The 27,313-nt window shown below is 39.5% G+C and overlaps 5 protein-coding genes and 1 non-coding gene across 12 annotated transcripts; 5 read left to right on the top strand and 1 right to left on the bottom strand.

The window, feature by feature from the left end:
- Window positions 1-1,188: 1,188 nt before the first annotated feature.
- TRNAA-UGC (transfer RNA alanine (anticodon UGC)) lies at window positions 1,189-1,261 on the bottom strand. The gene has a single exon. It is a non-coding gene; the product is annotated as a tRNA-Ala (tRNA).
- Window positions 1,262-1,677: 416 nt separating this feature from the next.
- On the top strand, window positions 1,678-8,983 carry LOC133712561 (DNA-directed RNA polymerases IV and V subunit 2-like). 3 transcript variants are annotated; one of them, XM_062138677.1, is made up of 9 exons: window positions 1,678-1,867; window positions 2,081-2,148; window positions 2,711-3,221; window positions 3,575-3,787; window positions 4,018-4,901; window positions 5,402-5,693; window positions 6,211-7,161; window positions 7,439-7,710; window positions 8,287-8,983. In XM_062138677.1, exons 3-9 carry the CDS (start codon window positions 2,727-2,729, stop codon window positions 8,786-8,788), a joined length of 3,609 nt encoding a protein of 1,202 aa, XP_061994661.1. In that variant the 5' UTR covers window positions 1,678-1,867; window positions 2,081-2,148; window positions 2,711-2,726; the 3' UTR covers window positions 8,789-8,983. The 3 variants fall into 3 exon arrangements, with proteins under 3 accessions (XP_061994661.1, XP_061994657.1, XP_061994651.1); XM_062138673.1 differs by lacking the exon at window positions 2,081-2,148 and having other exon boundaries at window positions 1,679-1,867; window positions 2,715-3,221; XM_062138667.1 differs by lacking the exon at window positions 2,081-2,148 and having other exon boundaries at window positions 1,679-1,867.
- Window positions 8,984-9,157: 174 nt separating this feature from the next.
- LOC133712581 (probable caffeoyl-CoA O-methyltransferase At4g26220) lies at window positions 9,158-11,230 on the top strand. The gene is made up of 6 exons (XM_062138688.1): window positions 9,158-9,313; window positions 9,645-9,744; window positions 9,834-9,913; window positions 10,115-10,259; window positions 10,377-10,511; window positions 10,750-11,230. Exons 2-6 carry the CDS (start codon window positions 9,685-9,687, stop codon window positions 11,038-11,040), a joined length of 711 nt encoding a protein of 236 aa, XP_061994672.1. The 5' UTR covers window positions 9,158-9,313; window positions 9,645-9,684; the 3' UTR covers window positions 11,041-11,230.
- A 7,730-nt stretch (window positions 11,231-18,960) lies between these two features.
- Window positions 18,961-21,169, top strand: LOC133712587 (probable caffeoyl-CoA O-methyltransferase At4g26220). 4 transcript variants are annotated; one of them, XM_062138719.1, is made up of 6 exons: window positions 18,961-19,142; window positions 19,624-19,694; window positions 19,778-19,857; window positions 20,040-20,184; window positions 20,312-20,446; window positions 20,676-21,169. In XM_062138719.1, exons 2-6 carry the CDS (start codon window positions 19,635-19,637, stop codon window positions 20,964-20,966), a joined length of 711 nt encoding a protein of 236 aa, XP_061994703.1. In that variant the 5' UTR covers window positions 18,961-19,142; window positions 19,624-19,634; the 3' UTR covers window positions 20,967-21,169. The 4 variants fall into 4 exon arrangements, with proteins under 4 accessions (XP_061994703.1, XP_061994691.1, XP_061994694.1 ...); XM_062138707.1 differs by having other exon boundaries at window positions 18,962-19,142; window positions 19,600-19,694; XM_062138710.1 differs by having other exon boundaries at window positions 18,962-19,142; window positions 19,590-19,694.
- A 2,100-nt stretch (window positions 21,170-23,269) lies between these two features.
- Window positions 23,270-25,091, top strand: LOC133712554 (probable caffeoyl-CoA O-methyltransferase At4g26220). The gene is made up of 6 exons (XM_062138657.1): window positions 23,270-23,435; window positions 23,727-23,816; window positions 23,910-23,989; window positions 24,235-24,379; window positions 24,452-24,586; window positions 24,683-25,091. Exons 2-6 carry the CDS (start codon window positions 23,757-23,759, stop codon window positions 24,968-24,970), a joined length of 708 nt encoding a protein of 235 aa, XP_061994641.1. The 5' UTR covers window positions 23,270-23,435; window positions 23,727-23,756; the 3' UTR covers window positions 24,971-25,091.
- A 169-nt stretch (window positions 25,092-25,260) lies between these two features.
- Window positions 25,261-27,235, top strand: LOC133712539 (probable caffeoyl-CoA O-methyltransferase At4g26220). 2 transcript variants are annotated; one of them, XM_062138639.1, is made up of 6 exons: window positions 25,261-25,499; window positions 25,858-25,954; window positions 26,037-26,116; window positions 26,363-26,507; window positions 26,577-26,711; window positions 26,807-27,235. In XM_062138639.1, the coding sequence occupies exons 2-6, from the start codon at window positions 25,895-25,897 to the stop codon at window positions 27,095-27,097; spliced, it is 711 nt and encodes a 236-aa protein (XP_061994623.1). In that variant the 5' UTR covers window positions 25,261-25,499; window positions 25,858-25,894; the 3' UTR covers window positions 27,098-27,235. The 2 variants fall into 2 exon arrangements, with proteins under 2 accessions (XP_061994623.1, XP_061994629.1); XM_062138645.1 differs by lacking the exon at window positions 25,261-25,499 and adding an exon at window positions 25,548-25,739.
- Window positions 27,236-27,313: the final 78 nt, after the last annotated feature.

The following is a 27,313-nucleotide window of genomic DNA, read 5'->3' as shown; positions in this document are numbered from 1 at the left end:
GGTTTCTTTCATCTTCTATGAGTGAATAAGTGCAGGTTTATAGCTTCAATAGTTGAGCACTTGAGAGAGTACTAATGTTGGATGTTCTATATTGTCTCTGTCTTTAGTTATTTGAGATTGTAATTAGTTTGTAACTGCACCTAGTTTTTCTTATTGAAACTACTCAATGTTGAATAAGTGATTAATATAAATTTCAAGTCTGTGAAATTGGTTCTTCTTCTTCTTCTTCATGAACTATTGGAATACCACAAAAGGCAAATGGGCATTGGTTGAGATCTGTGGCATGGGATAGTTATCTATGATAACATACCTTGGGAAGGGACAGTTTATTCTCAATATATATACAAGTGTAAACGTATTTAACTACATATATCAGCTGTTATAAGCTCAAATATACATCAATATTTAGAATATTTGATATATTATTGAGCTTACAACAGCTGATTTGTGAAGTGAACGTATTCTATCAAATCCGCTGTTATACGTTAAATATTAAGAATCATTGATATCAAATCTGATCTAGAATCATTGATATCAAATCCGCTTCACAGACTGCCATTTCTTGATACTCTCTTGGGAGAAGTAAGCATCAATATATATATAGTAAATATTTTATGTTGGGATGATATTTATTTCCTAGTTTCTTGATACTCTCGAATCATTCTAAACCAGTTTCTTGTGTGGCAGCCAAAGAATGTGGGTGATTTCGACTTTGCTTTTTGTTGATGCTGACAGAGGTAACTATTGAAATTACCATGAGCTGATGATGAAGCTGGTGAAGATTGGTGGCGTTGTTATCTATGATAACACATTGTGGGGAGGAGCAGTAGTTCAGAAGGGTGCCGAGGCGGTTTATACTTAAGTTCAAAAAATCAGCGTCACCTGACCCTCGAGTCGAAATCTCTCATGCTAAGTTGTGAGATGGGAGGGAATAGGGATCATCATCTTTAAACGCATTTGCGAAGTTGTGACCTTCTGCTATATATGAGTCAACAAGTGGCATTTGAGCACTTTAACATGATTTATTCTTGTGCTAAAGCTGTTTGATGCCTATGCATTTGAGATGTCAACTTTACTTGTTTTGATTGAAATCCACAAACAAAATTTTCTCTCAAATGAAAAACAAAAAAACATTATACATTATAAAAATTAAAATTAAAATTAAAAAAACCCAGAACCAGAAAAATATGGAGATGCAGGGGATCGAACCCTGTACCTCCCGCATGCAAAGCGGGCGCTCTACCATTTGAGCTACATCCCCATTTGCTATTCGAATGGCACAAACATTAAGATGAAAGGGCTTGGCCCTGTGACATTTTCTGTTAAGAAATGGGCTGTGACCATAATACACCAAACTTGTGGGGCTTACTTGAAGGAATGATAAGAACAAACATTTTCCGTTTCAAAAAAAAAAAAAAAGAACAAACATTTTCTTCTATTTCCACTCCACTGTGATAGTTCCACATTTCCTAATTCTTCACTTTCAAAATTAATACTTTATATTAATCCAAACTTGAAGGAATCTCAATAAAATGATAAGAACAAACATTTTCCTCTATTTCCACTCCACTGTGATAGAAAATGTACTAATTCCTCACTTTCAAAATTAATACTTTATTATTTTTTGAGAGTGTAAAATGACAAACTAGGAGTGGAAATAACATCCGAAATAATAATTCCTAACTGTCTATGCCATTGGTGCCTGCTCAGTGTTGAGAGGAGTCTCATGACATTGGCTCCAATAGACTCTTCTCTCTCGTTTACACACACCCAGGAGTGAGCAGAGACTCATTTTCTCTGCAAATTGAGAGCCACCGAGTTGAAAAGTCGGGGAATTTCACCTGCATTGTTCGTAAAAACCCTAAAGGTAACACCTTTCATCTCAAAACCCAACCTTTTGACGATCAGGGGTTTAGGGTTCTACCCAGGCTCTCTGGTCAAGCTCACCCTATAGCTGTGTTGCATGTGTTTATGTATATATATATTGTTTCTCTCTTTGTTTACCTGTTAGGGTTTTAGCGTAGTTGGTTGATGATCGAAATTGGAAATTTCTGGGTTTAAAGTTTTGATCTTTTTGTAGGGGTTTTGTTTCTCAAGAGTTTGTTGTGCTTGGATGGGGCTTTTGTTACTGGGTTGACTCTCAAATAGGTGCTTTTTGATTTGTTTTACAGAAAGAAAGGATTTTTACCTCTTTATCTGTTATGCATGTCTTTTGAGTGTATTGTTTCTTCGTTTTCTTGTATTCTTCATGTGTGTTTTTTACTGAGAGTACAGTTGTTTGAAGATAAAAAGTGGAAATTTATGTTTGAAAGTTTGGTTAAAAAATTTGGTGGAGGGGTTTCATGTTGTGAAGAGGGTTGCTAGCTTGGATGAGATTTTTCACTGGTTTGACCCTGAAATAGGGGATTGTTTGAAGTGTATTTACAGAAGAGGATGTGGAGATTCAATTTCTTTATATTTAACATGTATACTGTGATTTTCGGAGATTACACTTTATTTTGTATCGTGTAGTCTTGAGGAGAAGCTTCTTTATGCTTTGGTCGTTTTCTCTACATTCTTATTGAACAATGTGCTGCTTTGTTGGGGAGTTTTTAAAAGTTATTCCTGTTTTGCTTTCCATTTGTATCTCTGCAATCAATTCGCACATTTTGGCTGGTAATTTGTTTGCTAAACTGATATTATATGCATTGTTCATCTTCTTGTGCTGTAGACAGATACTGAATCCAATGGGAGCGTCACCGGATGCCAACGGAGATATAGGTATGAGTAGCAAGGGAAAGGGCTTTTCCAATGGGGATATTGAGGACATGGATATTGATGACATGGATTTTGAGGATGATGAAGTTGATGATTCGACTAGCATTCATGATCTGGGAGAAGTGTTTCTCAAGGATTTCTGTAAGGAGGCGTCAGTGTCATTCTTCAAGGAGTATGGCCTTCTCAGTCACCAGATAAACTCATACAATGACTTCGTTAAAAATGGCATACAAAGGGTCTTTGATTCTTTCGGTGAGATTGTAGTTGAGCCTGGGTATGACCCATCAAAGAAGGGAGATGCTGAGTGGCGATTTGCATCTGTCAAATTTGGGAAGGTCACCCTTAACCGACCCTGTTTTTGGGGAGGTTCTGACAATGATAAGGAGTATAATATGTTACCCAGACATGCTAGGCTTCAGAACATGACATACTCAGCCAGGATGAAAGTCAATATTACGGTCCAGGTAAATAAGTTTAACAACTAGTTTCATTAAATGCATGATGAAATTTTACTTGATCTTATCAGATTAGGTGATTTCTGCAGTTTTTCCTTGTGCTATAGATGGTCTAATTATGTAGCCAGGGTACTTAGTTTTAATTTACATATGCATTTGGCATAATGTTATTTGACATGTATTGAGAACAGTATAGAAAAAGTTATAGGCCGCTATGTCCTAGTTTGATTTATGATATGCTTGTGTATGCTCACACACATAAATAATATTGTCTATGATGAGGTGTCATTTTCCGCATAATAATCTGAAAAGATTTGTTTATATTTTAGAACTTAATAGTATGGATATCTCTGATGTACCAGGTATATACTCAAAATCTTGTCAAAAGTGACAAGTTTAAAACTGGAAGAGAGCAATATCTGGACAAGCAGACTGTGAGTACTGACAGCAGGGACATCATAATTGGTCGGGTTCCTGTAATGGTGAAGTCTGACTTGTGTTGGATGAAGGAAGTCGAGAAAGGTGACTGTGAGTTTGACCAGGGAGGCTACTTTATAATCAAGGGTGCAGAGAAGGTGAGCTCGGAACTACTTTGATCTCTTTCCTGTGTATAATTCCTATTTTAATTGCAAAATCAGTTATTTTTTTCCCTTGATAATCTGGGTGTACAATGTGAGATTTATTGCTTTCTAGTTTTTCACTTGTTCCTGGTTATCGGATGTGTTGAAAATATTCAGCCTTGGGCTCTAAGGTTTAATTTCTTCTTATGCATGATTTGGTGACATCTGTGGAATGTATATTGCAGACGTTTATCGCTCAAGAACAGAGCTGTTTGAAGAGACTTCTGATTACAAATAATCAGGGTCTCACAGTAGCATATAGGTCAGAGGTCAAGCGGCATAGGCTCATAATTAGATTATCCGGGATTTCGAAACTTGAAAATGTTGAAGGAGTGGAGAAAGTCCTGTCAGTATACTTTATGTCAACAGAAATCCCTGTTTGGATTTGGTTTTTCGCCCTTGGGGTTAGTTCAGACAAAGAAGTTATCGATCTTATTGATTATGGCAAAGAAGATGCAAGCATTTCAAACATACTGTTTGCCTCAATTCGTGATGCTGACGAGAGAAAAGATGACTTTCGTAGGGGGAAGAATGCTCTGAGACATGTTGAAGTAGCGATAAAGAATACGACGTTTCCACCTGGGGAAAGCATTGAGGACTGCATTAGCATGTATCTGTTTCCTAATCTGAGAGGCATGAAGCAGAAGGCTCGGTTTCTAGGGTATATGGTGAAGTGTCTTTTACAGACCTTCAGTGGCCGAAGGAAATGCGATAATAGGGATGATTTTAGAAACAAGAGGTTGGAGTTAGCAGGTGAGCTTCTAGAACGAGAGCTGAAGGCACATATTTCACATGCACGGAGGCGCATGGCAAAGGCTCTGCAGAGAGATCTATGTGGTGATCGTGTTGTCCGCCCGGTGGAGCACTATCTAGATGCATCTATAGTTACCAGTGGTGTTTCCAGAGCATTCTCTACTGGAGCATGGTGTCATCCTTTCAAGAGGATGGAGAGGATATCAGGTGTGGTCGCAAATGTTGGGCGAGCAAATCCACTGCAGACAATGATTGATATGAGGAAGACACGCCAGCAAGTTCAATACACTGGCAAGGCTGGAGATGCCAGATATCCGTAAGTACCTTTTAACTTGCTGCAACTGGAATGAAGCTTTCTCCTGTATTTTGTTGCCGTTTTGTTATTGACAAGTTTGCTGTAAGAATAGATTTGAAAGTTACTGTAATTTGGAATGAAGTCTGCTACTGTTATATCTTGTCATTCTGTTATTGAAGTGCATGCTCTAAGAATGGATGTGAAGGTGACTGCTATTTATAATAGGGATGGAGTCAGCTAGTAAAGGGTTATATCCTTTTTCTTTTGATGTTTGTCTGGGCTTGCAAAAGAAATTGATTTTGGTTTCATTGGTTTATTGAGCTGCCATTTCTATATTGTGAACAAAATTGTATTTTGTTGTTTTGGTTGTGGCTAGGAATCTAAATATAAACCACCTAAGCTACCTGCATGTTTTAGTCTTGGCTGTTTTAATTTTTAGTAATTCAGTTCTTTTTTTTTTTATTTCCTCTTTAGATATTTTGTACATTGTAATTGTGGTTAATAGAAGCTTGTCGATGCAGGCATCCTTCTCACTGGGGTAAGGTTTGCTTTCTCTCAACCCCAGATGGTGAGAACTGTGGACTTGTAAAAAATTTGGCTACCACTGCTCTTGTAAGTACAAACATATTGGAGCCCATAATGCCCAAATTGTTCCGATGTGGCATGGAGGAGTTGGTAGATGATACTTCTACTTCACTGGATGGGAAGCATAAAGTTTTTCTGAATGGTGACTGGGCTGGCGTTTGTGTAGATTCCCATGGTTTTGTCATGAAACTAAGGACATTGCGACGCGGGAAAAAGTTGCCACACGAGGTTTTTCTCTTGTTCAGATTTTACATTGTTGTGGTTTTGGTACAATTGCCATGACTTGATTGCGCTCCAGTTTAGGCAGATTAATTGGATAGTGATGTATAAAAAATGACTTCTGATTTTACTGGCTTAGGGACATGGCTTTAGGGGCATACGTTTTCCTCTTTTCCTAAAGCTTTTCTCTTTTCTCTTTTCTCTTTTCCTGAACATTCAAGGGTATATACATCATAAGTTATCTGATTTGATTCTCAAGAAGCTATCAAATGACAAATGTGTTTTGAGTACTGGGGGTAATCTATTCCTACCTTTTTGATACTCCTATAATTTTGACTAGGGATTAATGATCTCATGTATCTTGCTTTTGTGTGATTATCTATCTTTTTAAGTATTGCACAAAGTTTTGATTCACCTGCTATTTGAACAATGATTTTTCTTTGCTAATAAGCAAGTGGCATGTGTATTAAAGAAGGATGTTTCAGTCTTTTTGAAAAATAAAGCATTGGTAATGATATTGTTATAGGTGGAAATCAAAAGAGATGAACCCCAAGGAGAAGTGCGCATATTTTCTGATGCTGGAAGGATTCTACGTCCTCTCTTGGTAGTCCAGAATTTGAAGAAGATTAAAGCAGCAAAAGGAGAAAAACTTACCTTCAAAGATTTTCTTGACAAGGGAATAATTGAGCTCATTGGCCCGGAAGAAGAAGAGGATTGCCGTACAGCATGGGCCATTAAGTATCTGTTTATGGAAGAACAGGGAAACTCAGTTGTCAAGTACACACACTGTGAGCTGGACATGTCGTTTTTGTTGGGTTTAAGCTGTGGTATCATTCCCTTTGCAAATCATGATCATGCAAGGAGGGTGCTGTACCAGTCTCAGAAGCACTCTCAGCAGGCCATTGGTTTTTCTACTACAAATCCTAACCTCAGAGTGGATACTTTGTCTCACAACTTACACTACCCCCAGAGGCCGCTCTTTCGTACAATGATATCTGATTCCCTTGGAAAACCAGGATACCCGGTGGGACATAACGGTATCATGCCAAAGCCTGAGTACTTCAATGGCCAGAATGCAATTGTTGCAGTCAACGTGCACCTCGGATATAACCAAGAAGATTCAATAGTAATGAACCGGGCATCACTAGAACGTGGTATGTTCCGATCTGAGCACATAAGGAGTTACAAGGCTGAAGTTGAAAACAAGCTCTCATTGGAAAAAAGACGAAAACCAGATGAGTGTGTAAATTTTGGCAAAATCCAGAGTAAATTTGGACGTGTTGACAGCCTTGATGATGATGGATTCCCCTGTGTTGGTGCAAATCTGCAGAATGGGGATATTATTATTGGGAGGTGCAGTGAATCTGGTACTGATCATAGCATCAAATTGAAGCATACTGAAAGGGGAATGGTGCAGAAGGTTGTGCTTTCCTCTAATGACGATGGCAAGAATTTTGCTGTTGTATCGTTAAGACAGGTATGTTTACCATAATTATAATTATGTACTTTAATACGTGCATGAACATTTGTTTGGATGCCTCCACATCCTCAAACGCATTTCAAGGTTGTGTATTTTGGGTACACCCTATTTATATGTGTGGAAGATGTCAGCAAAATGCCTGCACATCTGCTGGCCGTCTGCAAAAATTCCAACATCGAATAATATGTATTAGGGCATGCCTATTGCTTTCCCTATTTACTTTAAGGACTAATTGCCATCAACTAATAACATTTTGTAATTTTTTTTGTTTTAGGTTCGTTCTCCTTCTCTTGGAGACAAGTTCTCAAGCATGCATGGGCAAAAGGGTGTCCTAGGTTTTTTGGAGTCTCAAGAGAATTTCCCTTTCACAATACAAGGGATAGTTCCAGATATTGTAATTAATCCACATGCGTTTCCTTCAAGACAAACTCCCGGTCAACTCCTAGAGGCTGCTTTAGGGAAGGGGATTGCCTGTGGTGGTTCAAAGAGATACGCGACCCCTTTCTCTACTCTCTCTGTTGATGACATCACAGACCAGCTTCATAGGTAACTATGTCATTCTATTCATATGACTTGTATGCTACCTCTACTTTATTTACGTTTGACTTTACCAAAGGGGTCTGAATACTCTGAACTACATCTGACTCCAAGACTACAACTCTATTAGGAAGTAGAGTTCAGAGAATTCAGGGGTCTTGCATTTGTCACTGGGTTACAGTAAACTGAGAAATTTACTTGGGTTTGAGAGTAGTTGAGTTGAGCCATATATTATATGCTGTGATAAGACATTTGTTAGATCTATAGGCAATGTTGCTGAGAGCTTACATGTTTGCCACTATAAAAGAGAGTACGGTTCCCCCTCTCCCCAAATTTCTTATAAAACTAGTAAAAAGAATCTTAAAATTCTTCTGTACTGTGTTTTTATTGACTATGTTTGTATGTTTGTGCCGTGAAACCTTGTGTAGTTTTGGCTCTTCCATTTTCAGTTATCCATTCCTTTTCAAATGGAATTTACATGGCTACCTACTAGATTGCTGTTGTGTTAAAAAAAAAACATTTAGTTATTGAACCGCCCCTTTAAATGAGTAGAGTGATTCATGTAATATTTGCCATCTTTGACAGAGCTGGATTTTCAAGATGGGGAAATGAGAGAGTATACAATGGTCGAACTGGTGAAATGGTTCGCCAACTGATATTCATGGGCCCAACATTCTATCAACGTCTGATTCACATGTCTGAAGACAAAGTAAAGTTTAGGAACACTGGGCCAGTTCACCCTCTCACCCGGCAGCCAGTGGCAGACAGGAAGCGATTTGGCGGGATCAAGTTTGGTGAGATGGAGCGCGACTGTCTTATAGCCCATGGAGCATCAGCAAACTTGCATGAACGCCTCTTCACTCTCAGTGACTCCTCCCTGATGAATGTTTGCCAGAAATGCCAGAATGCAGCTAATGTGATAGAGCGGAAGGTCACTGGTGGCCGCAAAATCAGGGGTCCCTATTGCCGGGTCTGCGACTCTGCTGATGACATTGTGAGGGTGAATGTGCCATATGGGGCCAAGCTATTGTGCCAGGAGCTATTCAGCATGGGCATCAGTCTCAAGTTTGAAACCAGGCTCTGTTGAGTACTGAGCATCAGCACTACTTTTGGGAGCAATATAACTCCAGTATATGTATCTCTAACTATATGACTTTCATTTACTCCCCAGTAGTAGGTTTCAAACATTCAAGTTCCAGATGTTTAATCCTTGGTTCCTAATTCTCTCTTTTTTAACTGAGGGTTGTAATATCCATGATCTATCTAGTCTCGGTTACTAAAATTCTGATTTGAAATTGTTGAGAAGTGGAAGGGCACTGGCAAAGACTGGTGAACAAGCACTAAGATAAATATCATTAGCCTCCAAACCCGACATTCCCTCGAAAACGACACCGTTACTATCAGTTACTTTAGTAAAAAAAAAAAAAAACAAAAAACGGCAATGTGAAGGTGTCGTTATCAGCACATGGTTCGTCGGGGGAGTCGTGTTTCTTCCCAACTCTTCTTCTTCTTCTTCTTCTTCTTCTTTTCCTATGTGAATTTAATAAATTTATTTGCTCATATCTGATTAGACTCGCCGTTTGATCACCACCATCTTCGATCTTCCTTGCGGGTACTCTCTTACTTTATGATACCCGGCAATGTTAAATTCTTTTTTGCTTTTAATTAGTAAAAGCAAGAATGTTGCTTTCAGATTGATGAAATACATGTTTGATTATCTCTGTTCATGTAAATTCACTATGCTTGTGAATCTCAAAATCCTAGACTGTTCAGCCTTTGAGATTTTTGTGTGGGGGGGGGGGACTTATATAACTTGTTTGACCTTGAATTATTTATATATTGCCTTATTGCAAAATTGGATTCATGCCTGGTACATCTAGTCTCTCTCCTTAACTACTGGGTATAAAGAATTGCTTGGATATATTGCTGCTTCCTCTTTGCAGACTATAACAAGTCTATCGTACGTGAAGCATTTTGAGAGAAATGGACTCCAGAGGGGTTCAGTTCACAAAGGGACTGTTGCAAAGTGATGAACTATCTCAGGTACATCGATCTAACTAACTAAACTCTGCGATGTTTTCTTTCTGTGGTTGAGATTGTAATAGTTGATGTTTTACCAATGTGTACGGCAGTACATCTTGGAGACTAGTGTGTATCCTCGTGAACCAGCGCCTCTCAAGGAGCTAAGGGATGCCACTGCCAGTCATCCTCGGTAATCATCCTGCTTACCTTAGTGCATTTTGATTTGACTGAGTCACGTTTATGCTAAGGTAGCCTGCATTGTTAGTTTCATTAAGGTTCTTCTTCATAACCAAGCTTTCGATCACTTGGCAGATACCGCTAAAGTCTGAATTCTCTAAAGCATGTACTTGAAATTTGTATTGGCAAGGATTATTAGCTTGTTATTTTTCAGGGCTGGGATGGGTACAGCACCAGATGGAGGTCAGCTACTAGCCATGCTGTTGAAGCTAGTAGATGCAAAGAAGACAATTGAAATTGGGGTTTTCACTGGATACTCTCTTCTCCTCACTGCGCTTACAATTCCCGAGGATGGCAGGGTCAGTTATAATTTTTTCAATTTGCTGTGTGTTGTCGTGCTAGTCTTAAAAAAGACTATGTCGAAAGCTAGTCAATGGTTAGCTTCTCTGACACTATTTCTGAATACCTTGTTGCAGATTGTAGCCATAGATATAGATCGTGAGACATATGAACAAGTAGGGTTGCCAATCATAAAGAAAGCTGGTGTTGAGCACAAAATTGATTTCATTGAATCCGAGGCTGTACCAGTTCTTGATAAGCTATTAGAAAATGTAAGTATAGAACATTTCAAACCATAGCTGCAAAAACCATTATTGTGAACTAGGCCCTAAACTGATGTTGTTTTACAATGGCCTACGTCAAGAAGTGAACCGGAAAACTTTTTCGGTTTGAATGAACATATCTTATTATCCCTCACAGTCTGCATTCTCATCACATAATCTCAAGATTAACATGGCTTACAGCACTTTTTTACTTTCTAATGTGTTATGGGGGTGGAGATTATTGCAGCCTGAAAATGAAGGCAGTTTTGACTTTGCCTACGTGGATGCCGACAAGGTTAACAATTGGAATTACCACGAGAGACTACTGAAGCTGTTGAAGGTGGGTGGCTTAGTTGTTTATGACAACACACTCTGCAGAGGATCAGTGGCATTGCCTGATGAGGTAGTTCCAGAGCTGAGAAAACAACGCAGACAGCTAGCCATTGAGCATAACAAGACACTTGCAGCCGATCCTCGTATCCAAATCTCGCATGCTTCTGTGGGTGATGGGATGATGATTTGTCGCCGAATCATATAAATTTGGCCTTATTGTTGAAATCTTACATATGTAAGAACCTATGTATACAAAATAACACTTCACAATCGACAATTGCTTCTGAGATTTATACAACTTTTGTGAGCGTGAAGTTGTAGTTGACTACTCCATTGCTGTAAAATGTTATATCTAAAGTGTGCTTTATGGAAGATGCATCCGTTTCCTTTTGTTATATCTACGCCATTCGAAATTGTTGAGAAGTGGGAGGGCACTGGCAAAGACTGGTGATCCATATCATATCATATAGCAGGTCTCTCTTTTCAACTAATATTCTGTCCATGAAAATTGAAAATGTGTTGTAGTATATATGAAACATGTTGTATTGTTCATTATATAAAATGTCTATGTCATGTATAAGATAAGTATTTGAGTGAATAGAATAGGTATAGTGACTTGTGAGTCAAGCTTTATGCCAATGGGGAACAAGTGTGGCAATCATCATCACAAACCACAATGTGGAGCTGCAAATGGAGATGCCACAATGGAAGGCTACAAATGAAGATGCCATCAAGTTGTATCATTATTTACTTCAAATGTATCCCTATAAATACCTCCTATTGAATGAAATGAAACACACACTTGAATCTCTATTCCCTCTCTCTCTGTCAATTTTGCTTGTCCTTAAACACGTTATCAGCACGAAATTGCTCTAGAATTAGAATCGAAATTGAAAAGAGTAGAGGAGTTCAAAATCCGATCGAAGTCATTTTTCCAAACCAACAAAAAACCTCCAAACCCTAGCTCATATCAAAGCCCTTGATCCAAGAAGCCCAGAACCGGTTTTAGAACCTCCAGAACCGGCCGGAAACCGCCTGAACCGGCCACCGGAAAAATTGAACCGCTGCCGGACCGCTGTCGAGTCCTGCCGAAGTGCTGCCGAGCAGCTGCCGAGACCTGCCGAGTCCTGCCGAGCCCCTGCCGAGCAGCTGCCGAGAACTGCCGAGTCCTGCCGAGCCCCTGCCGAAGTGCTGCCGAGACCTGCCGAAGTGCTGCCGAGCCCCTGCCGAAGTGCTGCCGAGCAGCTGCCGAGACCTGCCGAGACCACTGCGCAGCACCTGCTGACAGCACCTGCCGAGTCCTGCCGAAGCCCCTGCGCAGCAGCTGCCGAGCACCTGCCGAGGACCTGGGCAGCAGCTGCCGAGCACCCGCCGAGGACCTGCGCAGCAGCTGCCGAGCACCCGCCGAGGACCTGCGCAGCAGCTGCCGAGCCATCTGCCGAGCAGCTGTCGACAGATCTGTCGAGTAACTTTCCGGCAACTCTCCGGCCACTTTCCGGCCACTTCTCCGGCAACTTTTCCGGCCACTCTCCGGACACTTTTCCGGCGACTTTTCGACAACTTTTCCGGTGACTTTTCTACAACTTTTCCGGCGACTTTTCCGGCCATTTTCCGGTGACTTTTCCGGCAACTTTTGGGTAACTTTTTCGGTCATTTCCGACAACACTATTTCAAGGTATTCTTTACTAAAAGTTCCCGCTTTTGAGTTTTTATTTATTTTTCTCCTCCGTTTTCTTTTTGGGAACTTACAATTAAAAAGCGGAATTATAGAAATTCACGCTAAACGAACTAAGAGCGTTCGTAGTCAATGAACTAAGAGTGTTCATAATATTCGGACTAAGAGCGTCCGCAAGCATCGACTTATGACCCTATTAAACATCATTGTTTCGGTCTAATCCAAATATTCTTGGAAATTGATTTCTTGGTAGCATAGCTCGGAAATCTTATTGTTTTAGTTTTTCGTGGAAGTTTTAAACTCCGAAACTAATACATCTTTTTCTTCTTATATTTCAAGGATGTCGAATGAACCTAGACTCGAATTTCAAATCCTTGACTCAACTGGTTCGGATTACCATAGTTGGAAAACTGACGTTGAGAACCATCTCACATCAAAAGGGATATTGCCCATAATCCAGGCACCAAACGCGGGCCTTGTGTTCCAACGAACACCCATAAAGCATGCACAAGCAATTATCTTGATGCGACGCCATATGGACAGAGCACTCAGATTAGAGTATATGTCCATCAAAGATGCAAGGGACCTATGGGTAGCGCTAGAAGAACGCTTTGGTAATATCCAAGATTCCCTCCTCCCTGACTTGAAGGTTCAATGGAACAATATACGCTTCTCCGACTTCAAGTCTGTTGCTGAATACAATTCAGAAGCTCTTCGGCTAAAAGCCATGCTGAAGTTCTGTGGAAAACCTCTCACAGAAGAAGAGCTAATTGAGAAGACTCTCTCCACCTTCCCCGTCGCAGCAATTATACTATCAAAGCAATATCGCACTGAATTTAATGCTGGACGACTTACGAAGTTCAATGAGCTTATCAATATTTTGTCGGTGTCTGAGAAGCACGACAATATCCTTGTGAATAATTATAATTCAAGGCCCGTAGGAACCAAAAGCGTTCATGAGGCAAATTATAATGCACCCAAGAAAGGGCGCAAGGAGCGGTACCCTACTAATAAGGGGCATGTATACCCTAATAACAGGGGACATGACGGACGAATGGGTCCATACAACCGCCCCAATAAGGAAGGAAACCGCAACTTTGGAGCGGGCACACGTGGTGGTAATTCCACACGTGGGAAAAGATAATATAACAACACCATGGGCCGTAACACTGTGGGCCGTGGAGGTCGCATAATACGCCGTGGTAGTAGCAGCAACAACCCGCCTAGGGAATATCCACAACGTGCACCTCAAATAAAGAAAGTCAACCACAATGACGTGTGTCATAGGTGTGGATCAATCGAGCATTGGTTTAAGCAATGCCAAGCAAGTACTCAACTAGCTGCACGCTACAAGGAGTACAGGGAAATGAGGGAGCAAGAAGCTCACCTTGCTGAAGAAGAAGATGGTGAAGATGTTATTCTCACCATAAAAGACTTCAAAGCTGAAAATGAAAAGCACGAGGATGCCGCAGACTTTGATTAAAATAGTCTTTTCTATTTTCCAATAAAACGGCAAATGTGCCTTAGTCAAATAACAATTGAATTGACTCTTTCTCATGTGGCGTACCCAATGAAGTATGATGTCTAGGCAAGTAATTGAGATCGGGGTATTTAAGCGAGCCTCGCTCCACCAACATCTCTCTACTTACCTGGTCATATTTTATTGGAATTACCAAACGGATTGAGCAATTACAATTTGTATAAAGTTTAATTTTATATTGGAATAAACTTTGGAAACTTTGATGTAATCATTGACTATTTTCCCTATTAATAAAGTATCGCATTATCAATGTCATTGACATGTGTTAATATTCCGAACTTTATTTTTTCAGTATGTCTTCGGGAGAATTGGAATGCCTTCTTGATAGTGGCACCACACATACTATATTACGACATAGGCAATTATTCTTATGGATGACTCCTAGTCAATCTTCAGTGACCACGATGGCAGGACCATCTCAATTGATTCATGGTCGTGGACCAGCTCAATTTCTATTGCCGAATGGCACAAATATTAATGTCGCCGAAGCTTTATATGCTCCAAGGGCTGGAAGAACCCTATTAAGTTTTAAAGATATAAGAGCCAATGATTTTCATGTGAAAACACATTGTGAGAATGGACAAGAGTTCCTTTACATCACCTCTAATAACTACGGAAATACACGAGTATTAGAGAAACTCATGTGTCGCTCTAGTGGATTGTACGCAACCACTATTAGAGTCATTGAATCCAACCATGTCATGAATGAAAATTTATGGGATTCCGACACATACAAACTTTGGCACGACCGTTTGGGACACCCAGGTCGAGATATGATGCTCCGTATATTAAAAACTTCACACGGACATCCATTCTTTAAAACAAAAGGAAGTACGAACCAAAGAAAGGTTCAAAGAATTACTTCTGAAGCATATCATTCGTTTTGCAAAGCTTGCTCTTTAGCAAAAGTAGGATCGAGACCATCCTATGCAAAAGACATTAAAGAAAATATACCATTCTTGCAAAGAATACAAGGTGATATCTGTGGACCTATACATCCAACTTGCGGACCATTTAGATATTTTATGGTGTTGGTTGATGCATCGACACGTTGGTCACATGTCATGCTCTTATCCACAAGAAATGCTGCATTTGCTAAACTCCTAGCACAAATCATTAAGTTAAGGGCTCACCACCCTGATCATCCTATTAAGTCAATTCGTCTTGACAATGCTGGGGAATTTACATCAAAACTTTTGATGATTATTGCATGTCCATTGGGATCGAGGTTGAACATCCTGTCCCTCATGTACATACCCAAAATGGTCTCGCAGAAGCTGCCATTAAAAGACTTCAAATGATTGCTAGGGCATTGGTTATGCGCACCAATCTCCCTATTTCTGCTTGGGGCTATGCAATATTACACGCAGCTGTGCTTATTCGTCTAAGGCCCACTGCCACCCAACCTTTTTCTGCGTCCCAGATGGTAACTGGGTATGAGCCTAATATCTCACATTTACGCATATTTGGGTGTGCAGTCTATGTGCCAATTGCGCCACCACAGCGCACTAAAATGGGTCCTCAAAGACGATTAGGCCTTTATGTTGGCTATGACTCTCCAACCATAATCCGCTACATAGAACCCTTGACAGGTGATCTATTTACCGCTAGATTTGCGGATTGTCACTTTGATGAGACAGTCTTCCCGCCTTTAGGGGGAGACATGAACACTAATGTTCATCAAAAAGGACAGGAATTGTCGTGGTTTGTCCCCACTTTGTCCCATCTTGATCCCCGAACCGCACAATCTGAAAAAGAAGTGCAGAGAATTCTCGATCTTCAGAACGTAGCAAAATCGATGCCTGATGCGTTTTCTGATATCGCTAAAGTGACGAGATCACACATACCTGCTGCAAATATACCTGCAAGGATTGATGTCCCTAAAAGACATAATGCCATCTCAAAAATACATGAGAATGGCGCCAACGTTCCCTCTATGGGTGACACATTGGCTAGGCCCATGGCTCCTGCCAGGAAGCGCGGGAGACCTATAGGTTCGATGGATTCTCGCCCAAGAAAGAAAGCGAGTTTGGCACAAAATAATCCATTAATCATAGATATGAATAATCCATCTCACGAGAATACTCCGGATTATGGTTATGTCCAAGAGACATCATTGGGGGACGCTCCAATGTCAGAACCAACTCCAGAGAATAGAGAAATCTCCATAAATTACAATAGTGTACATGAGATGATGGATAGAAATTCTATGGCAATTGATGATGCGTTTGCATATCATGTTGCAAAAGGAATCATAGAATATGATGATATCGAGCCTCGCTCTGTTGAAGAATGTCAACGAAGAGCGGATTGGCCTAAATGGAAAAATGCGATCCAGACTGAATTGGATTCACTAACAAAGAGACAGGTATTTGGGTCTATAATGCTGACACCACCAAATATAAAGCCTGTTGGCCATAAATGGGTCTTTATTAGAAAGCGTAATGAGAAAAATGAGGTGATGAGATATAAAGCCCGCCTTGTGGCACAAGGTTTCTCACAACGCCCTGGAATCGACTACGAGAAGACATACTCTCCCGTAATGGACGTTATAACGTTCCGCTACCTTGTCAGTTTGGTAGTTTCCGAAAAACTTGACATGCAGCTTATGGATGTGGTTACAGCATATCTCTATGGGGATCTAGATTCAGAGATATATATGAAGGTTCCTGATGGACTTCAATTACCAAAATCAAGTGGTTCTAAACCACGGAGCGCGTTTTCAATAAAATTAAGACGCTCACTATATGGATTGAAACAATCCGGACGGATGTGGTATAACCGTCTAAGTGACTACTTGATTGGAAAGGGATATGTTAACAACGAAATATGCCCTTGCGTGTTCATTAAAAGAACAAGTTCCGGATTTGCAATTGTAGCAGTTTATGTCGATGACATGAACCTAATTGGAACTCTAGATGAGTTAAAAGAAACTGCTAAATATTTGGAATCCGAGTTTGAGATGAAAGATCTTGGGAAAACACGGTTTTGCCTCGGAATAGAACTCGAGCACCGTAGTGATGGGATTATGATCCATCAGTCAGCATATACTCAAAAATTACTAAGGCGCTTTAATGAAGATAAAGCAAAGCCTGTAAGTACTCCCATGATCGGCCGAAGTCTTGAGCCCACAAAAGATCCGTTTCGTCCAAGGGATGAGGACGAATAATTATTAGAGGCTGAAGTACCCTATCTAAGTGCGATAGGATCATTATTGTATTTAGCTCAATGCACAAGACCGGATATCTCATTCGCAGTGAACTTGTTAGCTCGACATAATTCTGCGCCAACACGCCGCCATTGGATTGGCATAAAGACAATCTTTCGATACTTAAAGGGTACGATTGATATGGGCTTGTTTTATCCCTACAAAGAGAAAAGAAAAGACGGAAGCATGAGATCAGACCCCATGAGGCAAAAAGCCACCTTCCGTAATGTAGACGCCGGCGACACCATCAATGGTGACCAACGTTCTCCTCCTCCCCTCCATCAAAATAAAAATAATGTTTTGATGGGATTTGCTGATGCGGGGTATCTCTCTGACCCCCATAAAGGTCGCTCCCAAACAGGTTATGTCTTTACCATGGGAAGCACGGCGATATCTTGGAGATCTACAAAACAGACCCTTGTCGCTACTTCCTCAAATCATGCAGAGATTATTGCTCTACATGAAGCTGTGCGTGAATGCATATGGCTAAGGTCTATAAATAGACACATTCGAGGAACTTGTGGTTTGAAGTTTACCACAGATAAACCTACATGCATTTATGAAGATAATGCAGCTTGTATTGAGCAAATGAAATTAGGTTTCATCAAGGGTGACAATACTAAACATATATCACCGAAATTCTTCTACAATCAGCAACAGCAAACACTTCTAAACATTGAAGTAAATCAAATCCGATCAGAGGATAATGTAGCGGACTTATTTACTAAGTCGCTACCAAAAAGCCCTTTCGAGAAGCATGTGAAGAGCATCGGATTAAGAAGGTTATCCGAACTCCCATGATCTTCAGGGGGAGAATAAATCAGGGGGAGTATCTAGAAACATACTCCACACTTAATGCGCGTTGCACTCTTTTTCTCCTTCGACCAAGGTTGTTTTTTCCCACAGGGTTTTATTACTTGGCAAGGTTTTTAACGAGGCAATTTCGAAGCGCACGGCTTAGACAAATACTATCGACATGAAATATCCAAGGGGGAGTGTTGTAGTATATATGAAACATGTTGTATTGTTCATTATATAAAATGTCTATGTCATGTATAAGATAAGTATTTGAGTGAATAGAATAGGTATAGTGACTTGTGAGTCAAGCTTTATGCCAATGGGGAACAAGTGTGGCAATCATCATCACAAACCACAATGTGGAGCTGCAAATGGAGATGCCACAATGGAAGGCTACAAATGAAGATGCCATCAAGTTGTATCATTATTTACTTCAAATGTATCCCTATAAATACCTCCTATTGAATGAAATGAAACACACACTTGAATCTCTATTCCCTCTCTCTCTGTCAATTTTGCTTGTCCTTAAACAAAATGAACAAGCACTATGATAAATAACGACACCTTGTCTGTTAGTTACTCTAGTCAAAGAGCGGCAATGTGAAAGTGTCGTTATCAGCAGATGGTTTGCGGCGGTCCACAATAATTGGGGGAGTCGTGTTTCTTCCCAACTCTTCTTCTTCTTTTTTTCTAGGATGAAAACATTAGCATATCAAAATCACAAGATTACAAGCCTGCACAAGAGGACAAGTAACAACACAGTACTCGCTGCAGTAGACAATATTATTGGAGACAACTCGTGCTCTCTCACGTACCCAATTGTACAATAGACACAGCTTGTTGCTACATTGCAGACTAAGAAGACCAAGCATAACCACATATTGAACTGCACATATTGACATCTCTGTTAACGTTCACATGTGATCTTAATGTCTGATAGCAGCTAGGCTTGCTCACACTTGTAGTATAAATATGTGTTCTCTTTTGTGATCATCAGCGACTTCAATTAAGCAATTAAATTTCTCTTCAATTTGCTCATTTCTGATTAGACTCGCCGTTTTATCTCCACCATCTTCTTCGTTTCCGGTACTCTCTTACTTCAATCCAAACTGCAATGTTAAATTGTACCTATTCATAATTCATGAAGATCCAAACTGCATTTATACTTGTTTATTGTTTAATGAGTAGAGTCCAGAATGTCATTATATCAGGGAATAATGTCAAGACAATTGCTTTCAGATTGATGAGATTATCTATTTGATTTTCTCTGTTCATGTAAATTTACTATGCCTGTGAATCCTTGAGACTGTTCAGCCTTCAAGATCTTCATTAAGTACTTAAGATGGTAGTTTGCTTCTAAAACCTTTGAGATTTTTGTGTAGTGGTATGTTCTTAATGCCAAGACTTGTTTGACCTTGAATATGACTTGCAATTCTGTCTGCCTTTGTGTAAAATTGGATTTATGTCTAATCCATCAAGTTTCTTGTTCATTACCGGGTGTAAACAATTGGTTGTTTTAATGTTCCTAGCTAGCTCTTTACAGACTATAAAGAACTCTATTGTGAAGGGTTTCAAGAAATGGAATCAAGAGGGATTAAGATCTCAAAGGGCGTGTTGCAGAGTGATGAATTATCTCAAGTACTATATCAATCTAATGAGCTTCAGCTATGTTTTCTTTATTTGGTTGAATTTCTAAACATTGGTCTTTAACAATGTGGCAGTACATCTTGGAGACTAGTGTGTATCCACGTGAACCAGCGCCTCTCAAGGAGCTAAGGGATGCCACTGCCAGCCACCCTCGGTAATCAGCCTTCTTAGCTTTTGACGACCAAGTCACATTTATACAAAGCTGGCCTGCATCTTAAGTTTCATTGAGCTAAAACATTCACTTGGCATACAGTATAGTGTTGGAGTGTGATGACTGATAGATAATTTTCTTATCACATTGTATCGGAGAGGATTATTAGCTTTGTTAATTTTCAGTGCTGGATTGGCTACTGCACCAGATGCAGCTCAGTTACTAGCCATGCTGTTGAGGCTCATAGATGCAAAGAAGACAATTGAAATTGGTGTTTTCACGGGATATTCTCTTCTGCTCACTGCGCTTACAATTCCTGAGGATGGCAAGGTCAGTTTATAAGTTTTCAATCTGCCTCATTGTCATGATAGTCTAAAAAAGGACCGTGTCGAAAACTAGTCAATGGTGATCTTACATGGATCTGACAGTATTTATGGTTCTGAATACATTGTTGCAGATTGTAGCCATAGATATAAATCGTGAGACATATGATCAAATAGGCTTGCCGATCATAAAGAAAGCTGGTGTTGAGCACAAAATTGACTTCATTGAATCTGAGGCTGTACCAGTTCTTGATAAGCTATTCGAACATGTAAGTAGCAAACTAGCAAAGTATAGTGCAATGATTTTAAACCTTATTTCTTAAAACCGTAGTGGTTAAATTGCAAAATCCTTAGGAACTGGTGCATTTCATTACTGAACTTTGTGGAACATATTTTATCTATCCATCCCATTCTACATTCTCCACCATATCATCTCAAGTTTAACATGGCTTATAGCAACTTATTTGCTTCTCATGGGTGGACTGGTGATTACTGCAGCCTGAAAATGAAGGCAGTTTCGACTTTGCCTATGTGGATGCCGACAAGGTTAACAATTGGAATTACCACGAGAGACTACTGAAGCTGTTGAAGGTGGGTGGCTTAGTTGTCTATGACAACACACTCTGCAGAGGATCAGTCGCGTTGCCTGATGAATTAGTTCCAGAGCCGAGGAAACAGCGCAGACAGCTAGCCATTGAGCATAACAAGACACTTGCAGCCGATCCACGTATCCAAATCTCTCATGCTTCTGTGGGTGATGGGATCATGATTTGTCGCAGAATCATATAACTTTAGCTTCACTGTTGAAATCTTATGTAGCTTGCTCTTGCATAAATAACACTTCACAAGTTCACATGCCTTTGCTTGTGTGACTAAAACTGTAACTTTTCTGATCGTGAAGTTGTATATTGTAGTACTCCATTGCTGTAAAACGTTATATCTATAGTGTGCTTTATCAAGATGTATCAAAAATGACCATAAATTTCGCTCAAGTTTCATACTCCAGCTTAGACAAGTCATAAATATGATCAAATGAGTTGTGAGATTAAAACTTTTAACTTTCTGATCATGAATTTGTAATGAAGTACTACATTCCTGTAAAAGGTTACATCTATATATAGGTGTGATTATAGTGTGATTTGGCTCAAGACATCTCATGTGTGTAGCTTGATCTATATAAAAGGAACATTTAGCATGCTTCCTTTGCTTGTGAGAATAGTAATGAAGTAATATCATGTCTCAGAATTCTCAATACTAATGAAAACGGCAAGGCAAACAATGCCATACACTCCTACCAACAAGGAATATTTGTGAATATTGGTAAAGGTTGGTGGGTCGAGAAATCATCAGACTCGTTGAAAACGTAAGGTTTGTACTTTGTAATAGAGGATTGGAATTCAACCACTCGGTCGCTGCAAATTCAGGCTCTTCGTTTTCAGATACTCTCTCTTTATTCAGTATTTAGAAACACGATGAGACTGTATATGCATGAACTGCAATTTTCTAAAGTTTTTAGTCCTTTAGATCGGGAAAACATGAAAGATTGCCAAGATTGTAACTTTAGGCTCAGTAGTAAAGAGAGGGAGACTTCTTCAGATGATAATGGGGTCTGATTTTCTATGTTCCTCTAAAGCTATACAGTTCTTGATTATTTGTTGGATGTGTAAATTGGTTTTGATCAGCAATATTTCCCGAGAGAAATGGAGCACAAAAAGAAAAAGGTATCGAAGGGACTATTGCAGAGTGAGGACTTATATCAGGTACCATATATCTTCATTCTCTCAACTATTGCTTTGTTTTTCGTTTTCTAGATTATTGTTCACATTCACACTGTTGTTCAACAATGTGGCAGTATATCTTGGAGAATAGAATGTATCGATCCGTGTGAACAGGAGCCTCTCAAGGAGCTGAGAGATGCCACTGCCAGCCACCCCTAGGTAATATCAGCCTTCTTATGTTACTGTATAATATTTTGATTCAGGTAATTTCACAAGTACCACATTACTGATTACGTTTCTAGCCAACAATGAAGTAAATAGTTGTGGTTCATATAGTTTCCTTGTTTACTATGTGATAGCCTAGCTAGATAGCCTGCATCTGAAATTCCATTACCACGACTCTTAATAATCAAGCTATAATGACTAGTACCTAGCATTGCTGTATTGGATTTTGTCGAGGAGGATTACTAGCTTGGTATTTTTCAGGGCTCGGATGGGTACTGCACCTAGCTAGTCAATTTCATCGTGCAGCTAGGATTATTCGATTGCATCAATGATTTTAACCTTGTTATTGCATCCGATCCTCGTATCCAAATCTCGCATGTAGTTCTGTGGCTGATGGGATGATGATTTGTTGCCGAATCATAGAACTTTGGCTTCACTGTTGAAATCATCTTATATATGTAAAGCTATACGTACAGAATAACACTTCACAATCGACCTTTGCTTGTGAGATTTGTACAACTTTTGTGAGCGTGTAGTTGACTACTCCCTTGCTGTACAATGCTATATCTAAAGTGGGTTTTATGGAAGATGAATCCGATTCCTTTTGTTAGTACTACTTTGCTAAGTTGATAATCGCATTAATATGACCAAAAGTTTGCTTAAATTTCAAACAACAACTACCTTTGCTTAAATGTAAAGTTGTAATAAAAAAGTCGTTGCAATTTAATGCGGATCGGACTTCTCTAAATGTAATTTTATGCGTTTTGTTTTGTTAGTGTTTTGCTGAGTTGATGATCGCATCAAATGACAAAAGTTTGCCTAAATTTCAAACATCGGTTATCTTTGCTTAAATATAAAAGTTGTAATAAAGTAACTGCTGTAATTTTATGCAAATCTAACTCCTCTAAATGTAATTTTATGTGTTACCTTTTATTAAGCACTAATGACCATAAATTTCAAACACCAGCTATCTTTGCTTAAATATAAAGTTGTAATAAAGTAATTACGTACTCTGACTTTTTTTATTTTTTTATTTTAGAATAATTACTCTGATTCTTCTAGTATGAGTTAAAAATTAGTGACGTTCACGTGATCCCTGTCCTCTATATATAACGGCATTGCAAATGACGTCGTGCATTCATCCCAACAAGGAAAATCTGTCTATAGTCCCGAGAAATCCTCCTCGGACTCGTCCAAACGTAACGTTGTAACAAAGGATCAGAATTCAACCGCTCGTTCGCTGCAATCTCAAGGCTCAGAGTCGTGGTTTAGTCAACTAGCTGCTCGGTCAAACTCGAATCCCATCGGTTTTCAGGTACTCTCTCTTTCTCTCACTCATAATGGAAGTCGTCACTCTCAAAAGACGATGAAACTATACATGCATGAAGGTTCAGACTGCAGTTTTTGAAAGTTTTAGTCTTTTATATAGCGAAATCATGAAAGATTACCAAGATTGTAACTTAAGAATTATTTGAATGTATGAATGAGAATGGGGTCTGATTTTCTCTGTTCATAGAATTATTTGAACGATTATCACAAACAGTACTTCGAAATCTTTGCTTAGGCGTCTGTTGTTAGTTCTTGATTATAAGTTGGATGTGTACAGTGTTTGGATCAGCAATATATTCTGAGAGAAATGGAGCAGAACAAGAAAAAGGTATCGAAGGGACTATTGCAGAGTGATGACTTGTATCAGGTATCATATGTCGATCTTCATTCTCTCAACTATTGCTTTGTTTTTCAGTGTCTAGATTGTTCACATTCACACTGTTATTCAACTATGTGGCAGTATATCTTGGAGACTAGCGTGTATCCGCGTGAACCGGAGCCTCTCAAGGAGCTGAGAGAGGCCACTGCCAGCCACCCCGGGTAATTATATAACCCTTTTTATGTTACTGTATAATATTTTGATTCAGGTAATTTCACAATGAAGTAAATATATAGTTGTGGTTCATATAGTTTTCTTGTTTACTATGTGATAGCCTAGCCTAGCTAGATAGCCCGCATCTGAAATTTCATGACGACTATTGATAATCAAGCCAAAATGACCACTATCTAGCATTGCTTTATTGAAATGTGTCGAGGATCAGGAACACTGGCTTGGTATGTTTCAGGGCTGAGATGGCTACTGCACCAGATGCAGGCCAGTTGATGACCATGCTGTTGGGGCTAGTAGATGCAAAGAAGACGATTGAAGTTGGAGTTTTTACCGGATACTCTCTTCTCCTCACTGCTCTTACAATTCCTGAGGATGGCAAGGTCTGTTACTAGTTATTATCTGATATATCCTGTAATGCTAAGCTAAAAAAGAATATCTTACCTTACATGCAGATTGTAGCCATAGATGTAGATCGTGAGCCATATGATCAAATAGGATTTCCAATCATAAAGAAAGCTGGTGTTGAGCACAAAATTGACCTCATTGAATCTGAGGCCCTACCCGTTCTTGATAAGCTATTGGAACAAGCAAGTATCACGCATTTTTTTTATACTCCAACTGGTTAAACTAACAAAACCATGATTGTGACATTGTCTTTCTCATGGTTTGTGGATGGGTTTCAGCATGAAAATGAAGGAAGTTTCGACTTTGCTTTCGTTGATGCAGACAAGGTTAACTATTGCAATTACCATGAGAGACTAATGAAGCTGCTGAAGGTGGGGGGTATGGCTGTGTATGATAACACTCTTTGGGGAGGGACAGTTGTAATGCCTGTTGAGTCGACTCCGGAATGGATGAAACCAAGTAGACAGTCTATTATGGAGCTCAATAAGTTGCTCGCTGCTGATACTCGTGTCCAAATTTCGCATGCTGCTTTGGGTGATGGGATCACAGTTTGTAGGCGACTTTGATTTCTTCCTGAAAGTGATCGAAAACCTACATGTGGAGCTTGATGTAGTATTTTCACATGCTTTCGATTTTCAAGTTTTTCTGAAGCCAAAATTTTAATGAAATAAATATATATTGCTGGTGTGATTGCTGCTTTATTTGAGAAAAGGTTATTAAACACAAATTGGTACAGAAAAGGTTAGGCATGCATGTTCCTAATTACAGACTTGATCCTCTAACAATCACCTTAATGGCGTAATGACTTTTGTAATGTAGTACACCATTGCTGTGATTTATGGAAGATGCATAAAAAATGACCTTAAATTTTGCTTAAATTGAAACACCAGCTTAGGCAAGTCATAAATATGATCAAATGAGTACTGTGCACGGCAGTGAAAGGAACGTCGTACACTGATACCAACAAGGAAGTGTTGTACGACAGTGAAAAATGTGTCAGTAGTGGTTGGTGCTCAAAGAATCTTCGACTCGTCGAAAACGTATAGATGTGACGTTGACTCTCTGCGATCACATTCAAGCATCTTCTTCCAACTGGTACATTCTCTTTCTCTCACTTCCATAATCGAATCCATTACTTCTGAATTCTGATTGATGATGAAGCTGCATATTTGGATGAAGAATCAGACTGCAATTTCTTTATCTTTTTCTTTTTTTTAACCCAAGATTGTAACTTTCTGATTAATTCGTAGTAAGGAAAGTGAGAGAGTTGGCCGGGATCAAAATGAGTTATATGTAGTAGCTAGTCTTATTTTCTCTGTTCATTGAATTATACAGGTTATAGTTAGTTATTATTGTTTAGGAGTCTGTTCTTCATTCCAATGAGTTTTTGACCTTGAAGTTCACTTGCAATGATGATGTTGTTTTGAATTAACCGCAAATATCTGTTTCGCAGATTACCAGACCTTTATTGTGAATATTGTCTGAGAGAAATGGAGCACAACACGAAAAAGGTATCAAAGGGACTATTGCAGAATGATGAATTGTATCAGGTACAGTGTCTCATACTCTCAATTTTTGCTATGATTTTGTTGTTTATATTGTTCACATTAACATTGTTGTTTAATGTGACAGTATATCTTGGAGACTAGTGTGTATCCGCGTGAACCGGAGCCTCTCAAGGAGCTTAGGGATGCCACTGCCAGCCACCCCAGGTAATCACCGCGCTTATCATTTTGATTCACTGTTGTTACACATTACCTGATTACATTTCTCGCCACCAATGAACTAAATAGCTATGGTACAAAAGAGCTAATACTGTTTTGACTATATGATAGCCTAGCTAGCTAGGTAACCCCGCATCTCGAATTTCATTAAGCCTCTTGATACCATGTTGACAACTCTTGAGCATCACTTGATCAAATTGTATCGAGGAAGATCACTAGCTTGGTATGTTTCAGGGCTGAGATGGCTACTGCACCAGATGCAGGCCAATTGATGACCATGCTGTTGGGGCTAGTAGATGCAAAGAAGACGATTGAAGTTGGAGTTTTTACTGGATACTCTCTTCTCCTCACTGCTCTTGCAATTCCTGAGGATGGCAAGGTCTGTTACTATTTAATTAGTACCTGAGGCATCCTATAATGCTAAGCTAAAAAGAAAACCTTATTGCAGATTGTAGCCATAGATGTAAACCGTAAGCCATATGATCAAATAGGATTTCCAATCATAAAGAAAGCTGGTGTTGAGCACAAAATTGACCTCATTGAATCTGAGGCCCTGCCAGTTCTTGATAAGCTATTGGAACAAGTAAGTATCACGCATTTTTTAAAACTCCAACTGGTTAAACTGCAAAAACCATGATTGTGACATTGTCTTTCTCATGGTTTGTGGATGGATTGCAGCATGAAAATGAAGGAAGTTTTGACTTTGCTTTTGTCGATGCGGACAAGGTTAACTATTGGAATTACCATGAGAGACTAATGAAGCTGCTGAAGGTGGGAGGTATAGCTGTGTATGATAACACTCTTTGGGGAGGGTCAGTTGTAATGCCTATTGAGTCGACTCCAGAACACATGAAACCAGGCAGACAGTACACTATAGAGCTCAACAAGTTGCTTGCTGCTGATACTCGTGTCCAAATTTCACATGCCTCTTTGGGTGATGGGATCACAATTTGTAGGCGACTATACTGATTTCCTCCTGAAAGTGAAAACCTACATGTGAAGCTTCATGTAACATTTCACATGCTTTTGAGTTTTTAAGTTTTCTGAAGCCAAACTTTTAAATGAAATAATATATTGCGGGTGTGATTGCTGCTTTATTTCAGCAAAGGCTATTAAACACAAATTGGTACAGAGAAGGTTAGCCTTGTCCCTAATTGAAGAATTGGTCCTCTGAGAATCACCTTA

This window comes from Rosa rugosa, chromosome 1 (assembly GCF_958449725.1).
Source record: "Rosa rugosa chromosome 1, drRosRugo1.1, whole genome shotgun sequence".
In the NCBI taxonomy this organism is placed as follows: Eukaryota; Viridiplantae; Streptophyta; class Magnoliopsida; order Rosales; family Rosaceae; genus Rosa; species Rosa rugosa.
This window is presented reverse-complemented; position numbering and strand designations above follow the sequence as displayed.

Bases quoted from the DNA above. Each gene is read 5' to 3' on its own strand.
- LOC133712561 (XM_062138677.1), top strand. From the start codon at position 2,727: ATGGGAGCGTCACCGGATGCCAACGGAGATATAGGTATGAGTAGCAAG. The intron at 3,222-3,574 runs GTAAATAAGTTT...CTGATGTACCAG, and splicing joins AAGTCAATATTACGGTCCAG to GTATATACTCAAAATCTTGT. The intron at 7,711-8,286 runs GTAACTATGTCA...CATCTTTGACAG, and splicing joins ATCACAGACCAGCTTCATAG to AGCTGGATTTTCAAGATGGG.
- LOC133712581 (XM_062138688.1), top strand. From the start codon at position 9,685: ATGGACTCCAGAGGGGTTCAGTTCACAAAGGGACTGTTGCAAAGTGAT. The intron at 10,260-10,376 runs GTCAGTTATAAT...ACCTTGTTGCAG, and splicing joins CAATTCCCGAGGATGGCAGG to ATTGTAGCCATAGATATAGA. The intron at 10,512-10,749 runs GTAAGTATAGAA...AGATTATTGCAG, and splicing joins TTGATAAGCTATTAGAAAAT to CCTGAAAATGAAGGCAGTTT.
- LOC133712587 (XM_062138719.1), top strand. From the start codon at position 19,635: ATGGAATCAAGAGGGATTAAGATCTCAAAGGGCGTGTTGCAGAGTGAT. The intron at 20,185-20,311 runs GTCAGTTTATAA...ACATTGTTGCAG, and splicing joins CAATTCCTGAGGATGGCAAG to ATTGTAGCCATAGATATAAA. The intron at 20,447-20,675 runs GTAAGTAGCAAA...TGATTACTGCAG, and splicing joins TTGATAAGCTATTCGAACAT to CCTGAAAATGAAGGCAGTTT.
- LOC133712554 (XM_062138657.1), top strand. From the start codon at position 23,757: ATGGAGCAGAACAAGAAAAAGGTATCGAAGGGACTATTGCAGAGTGAT. The intron at 23,817-23,909 runs GTATCATATGTC...ACTATGTGGCAG, and splicing joins AGAGTGATGACTTGTATCAG to TATATCTTGGAGACTAGCGT. The intron at 24,587-24,682 runs GCAAGTATCACG...GATGGGTTTCAG, and splicing joins TTGATAAGCTATTGGAACAA to CATGAAAATGAAGGAAGTTT.
- LOC133712539 (XM_062138639.1), top strand. From the start codon at position 25,895: ATGGAGCACAACACGAAAAAGGTATCAAAGGGACTATTGCAGAATGAT. The intron at 25,955-26,036 runs GTACAGTGTCTC...TTAATGTGACAG, and splicing joins AGAATGATGAATTGTATCAG to TATATCTTGGAGACTAGTGT. The intron at 26,508-26,576 runs GTCTGTTACTAT...ACCTTATTGCAG, and splicing joins CAATTCCTGAGGATGGCAAG to ATTGTAGCCATAGATGTAAA.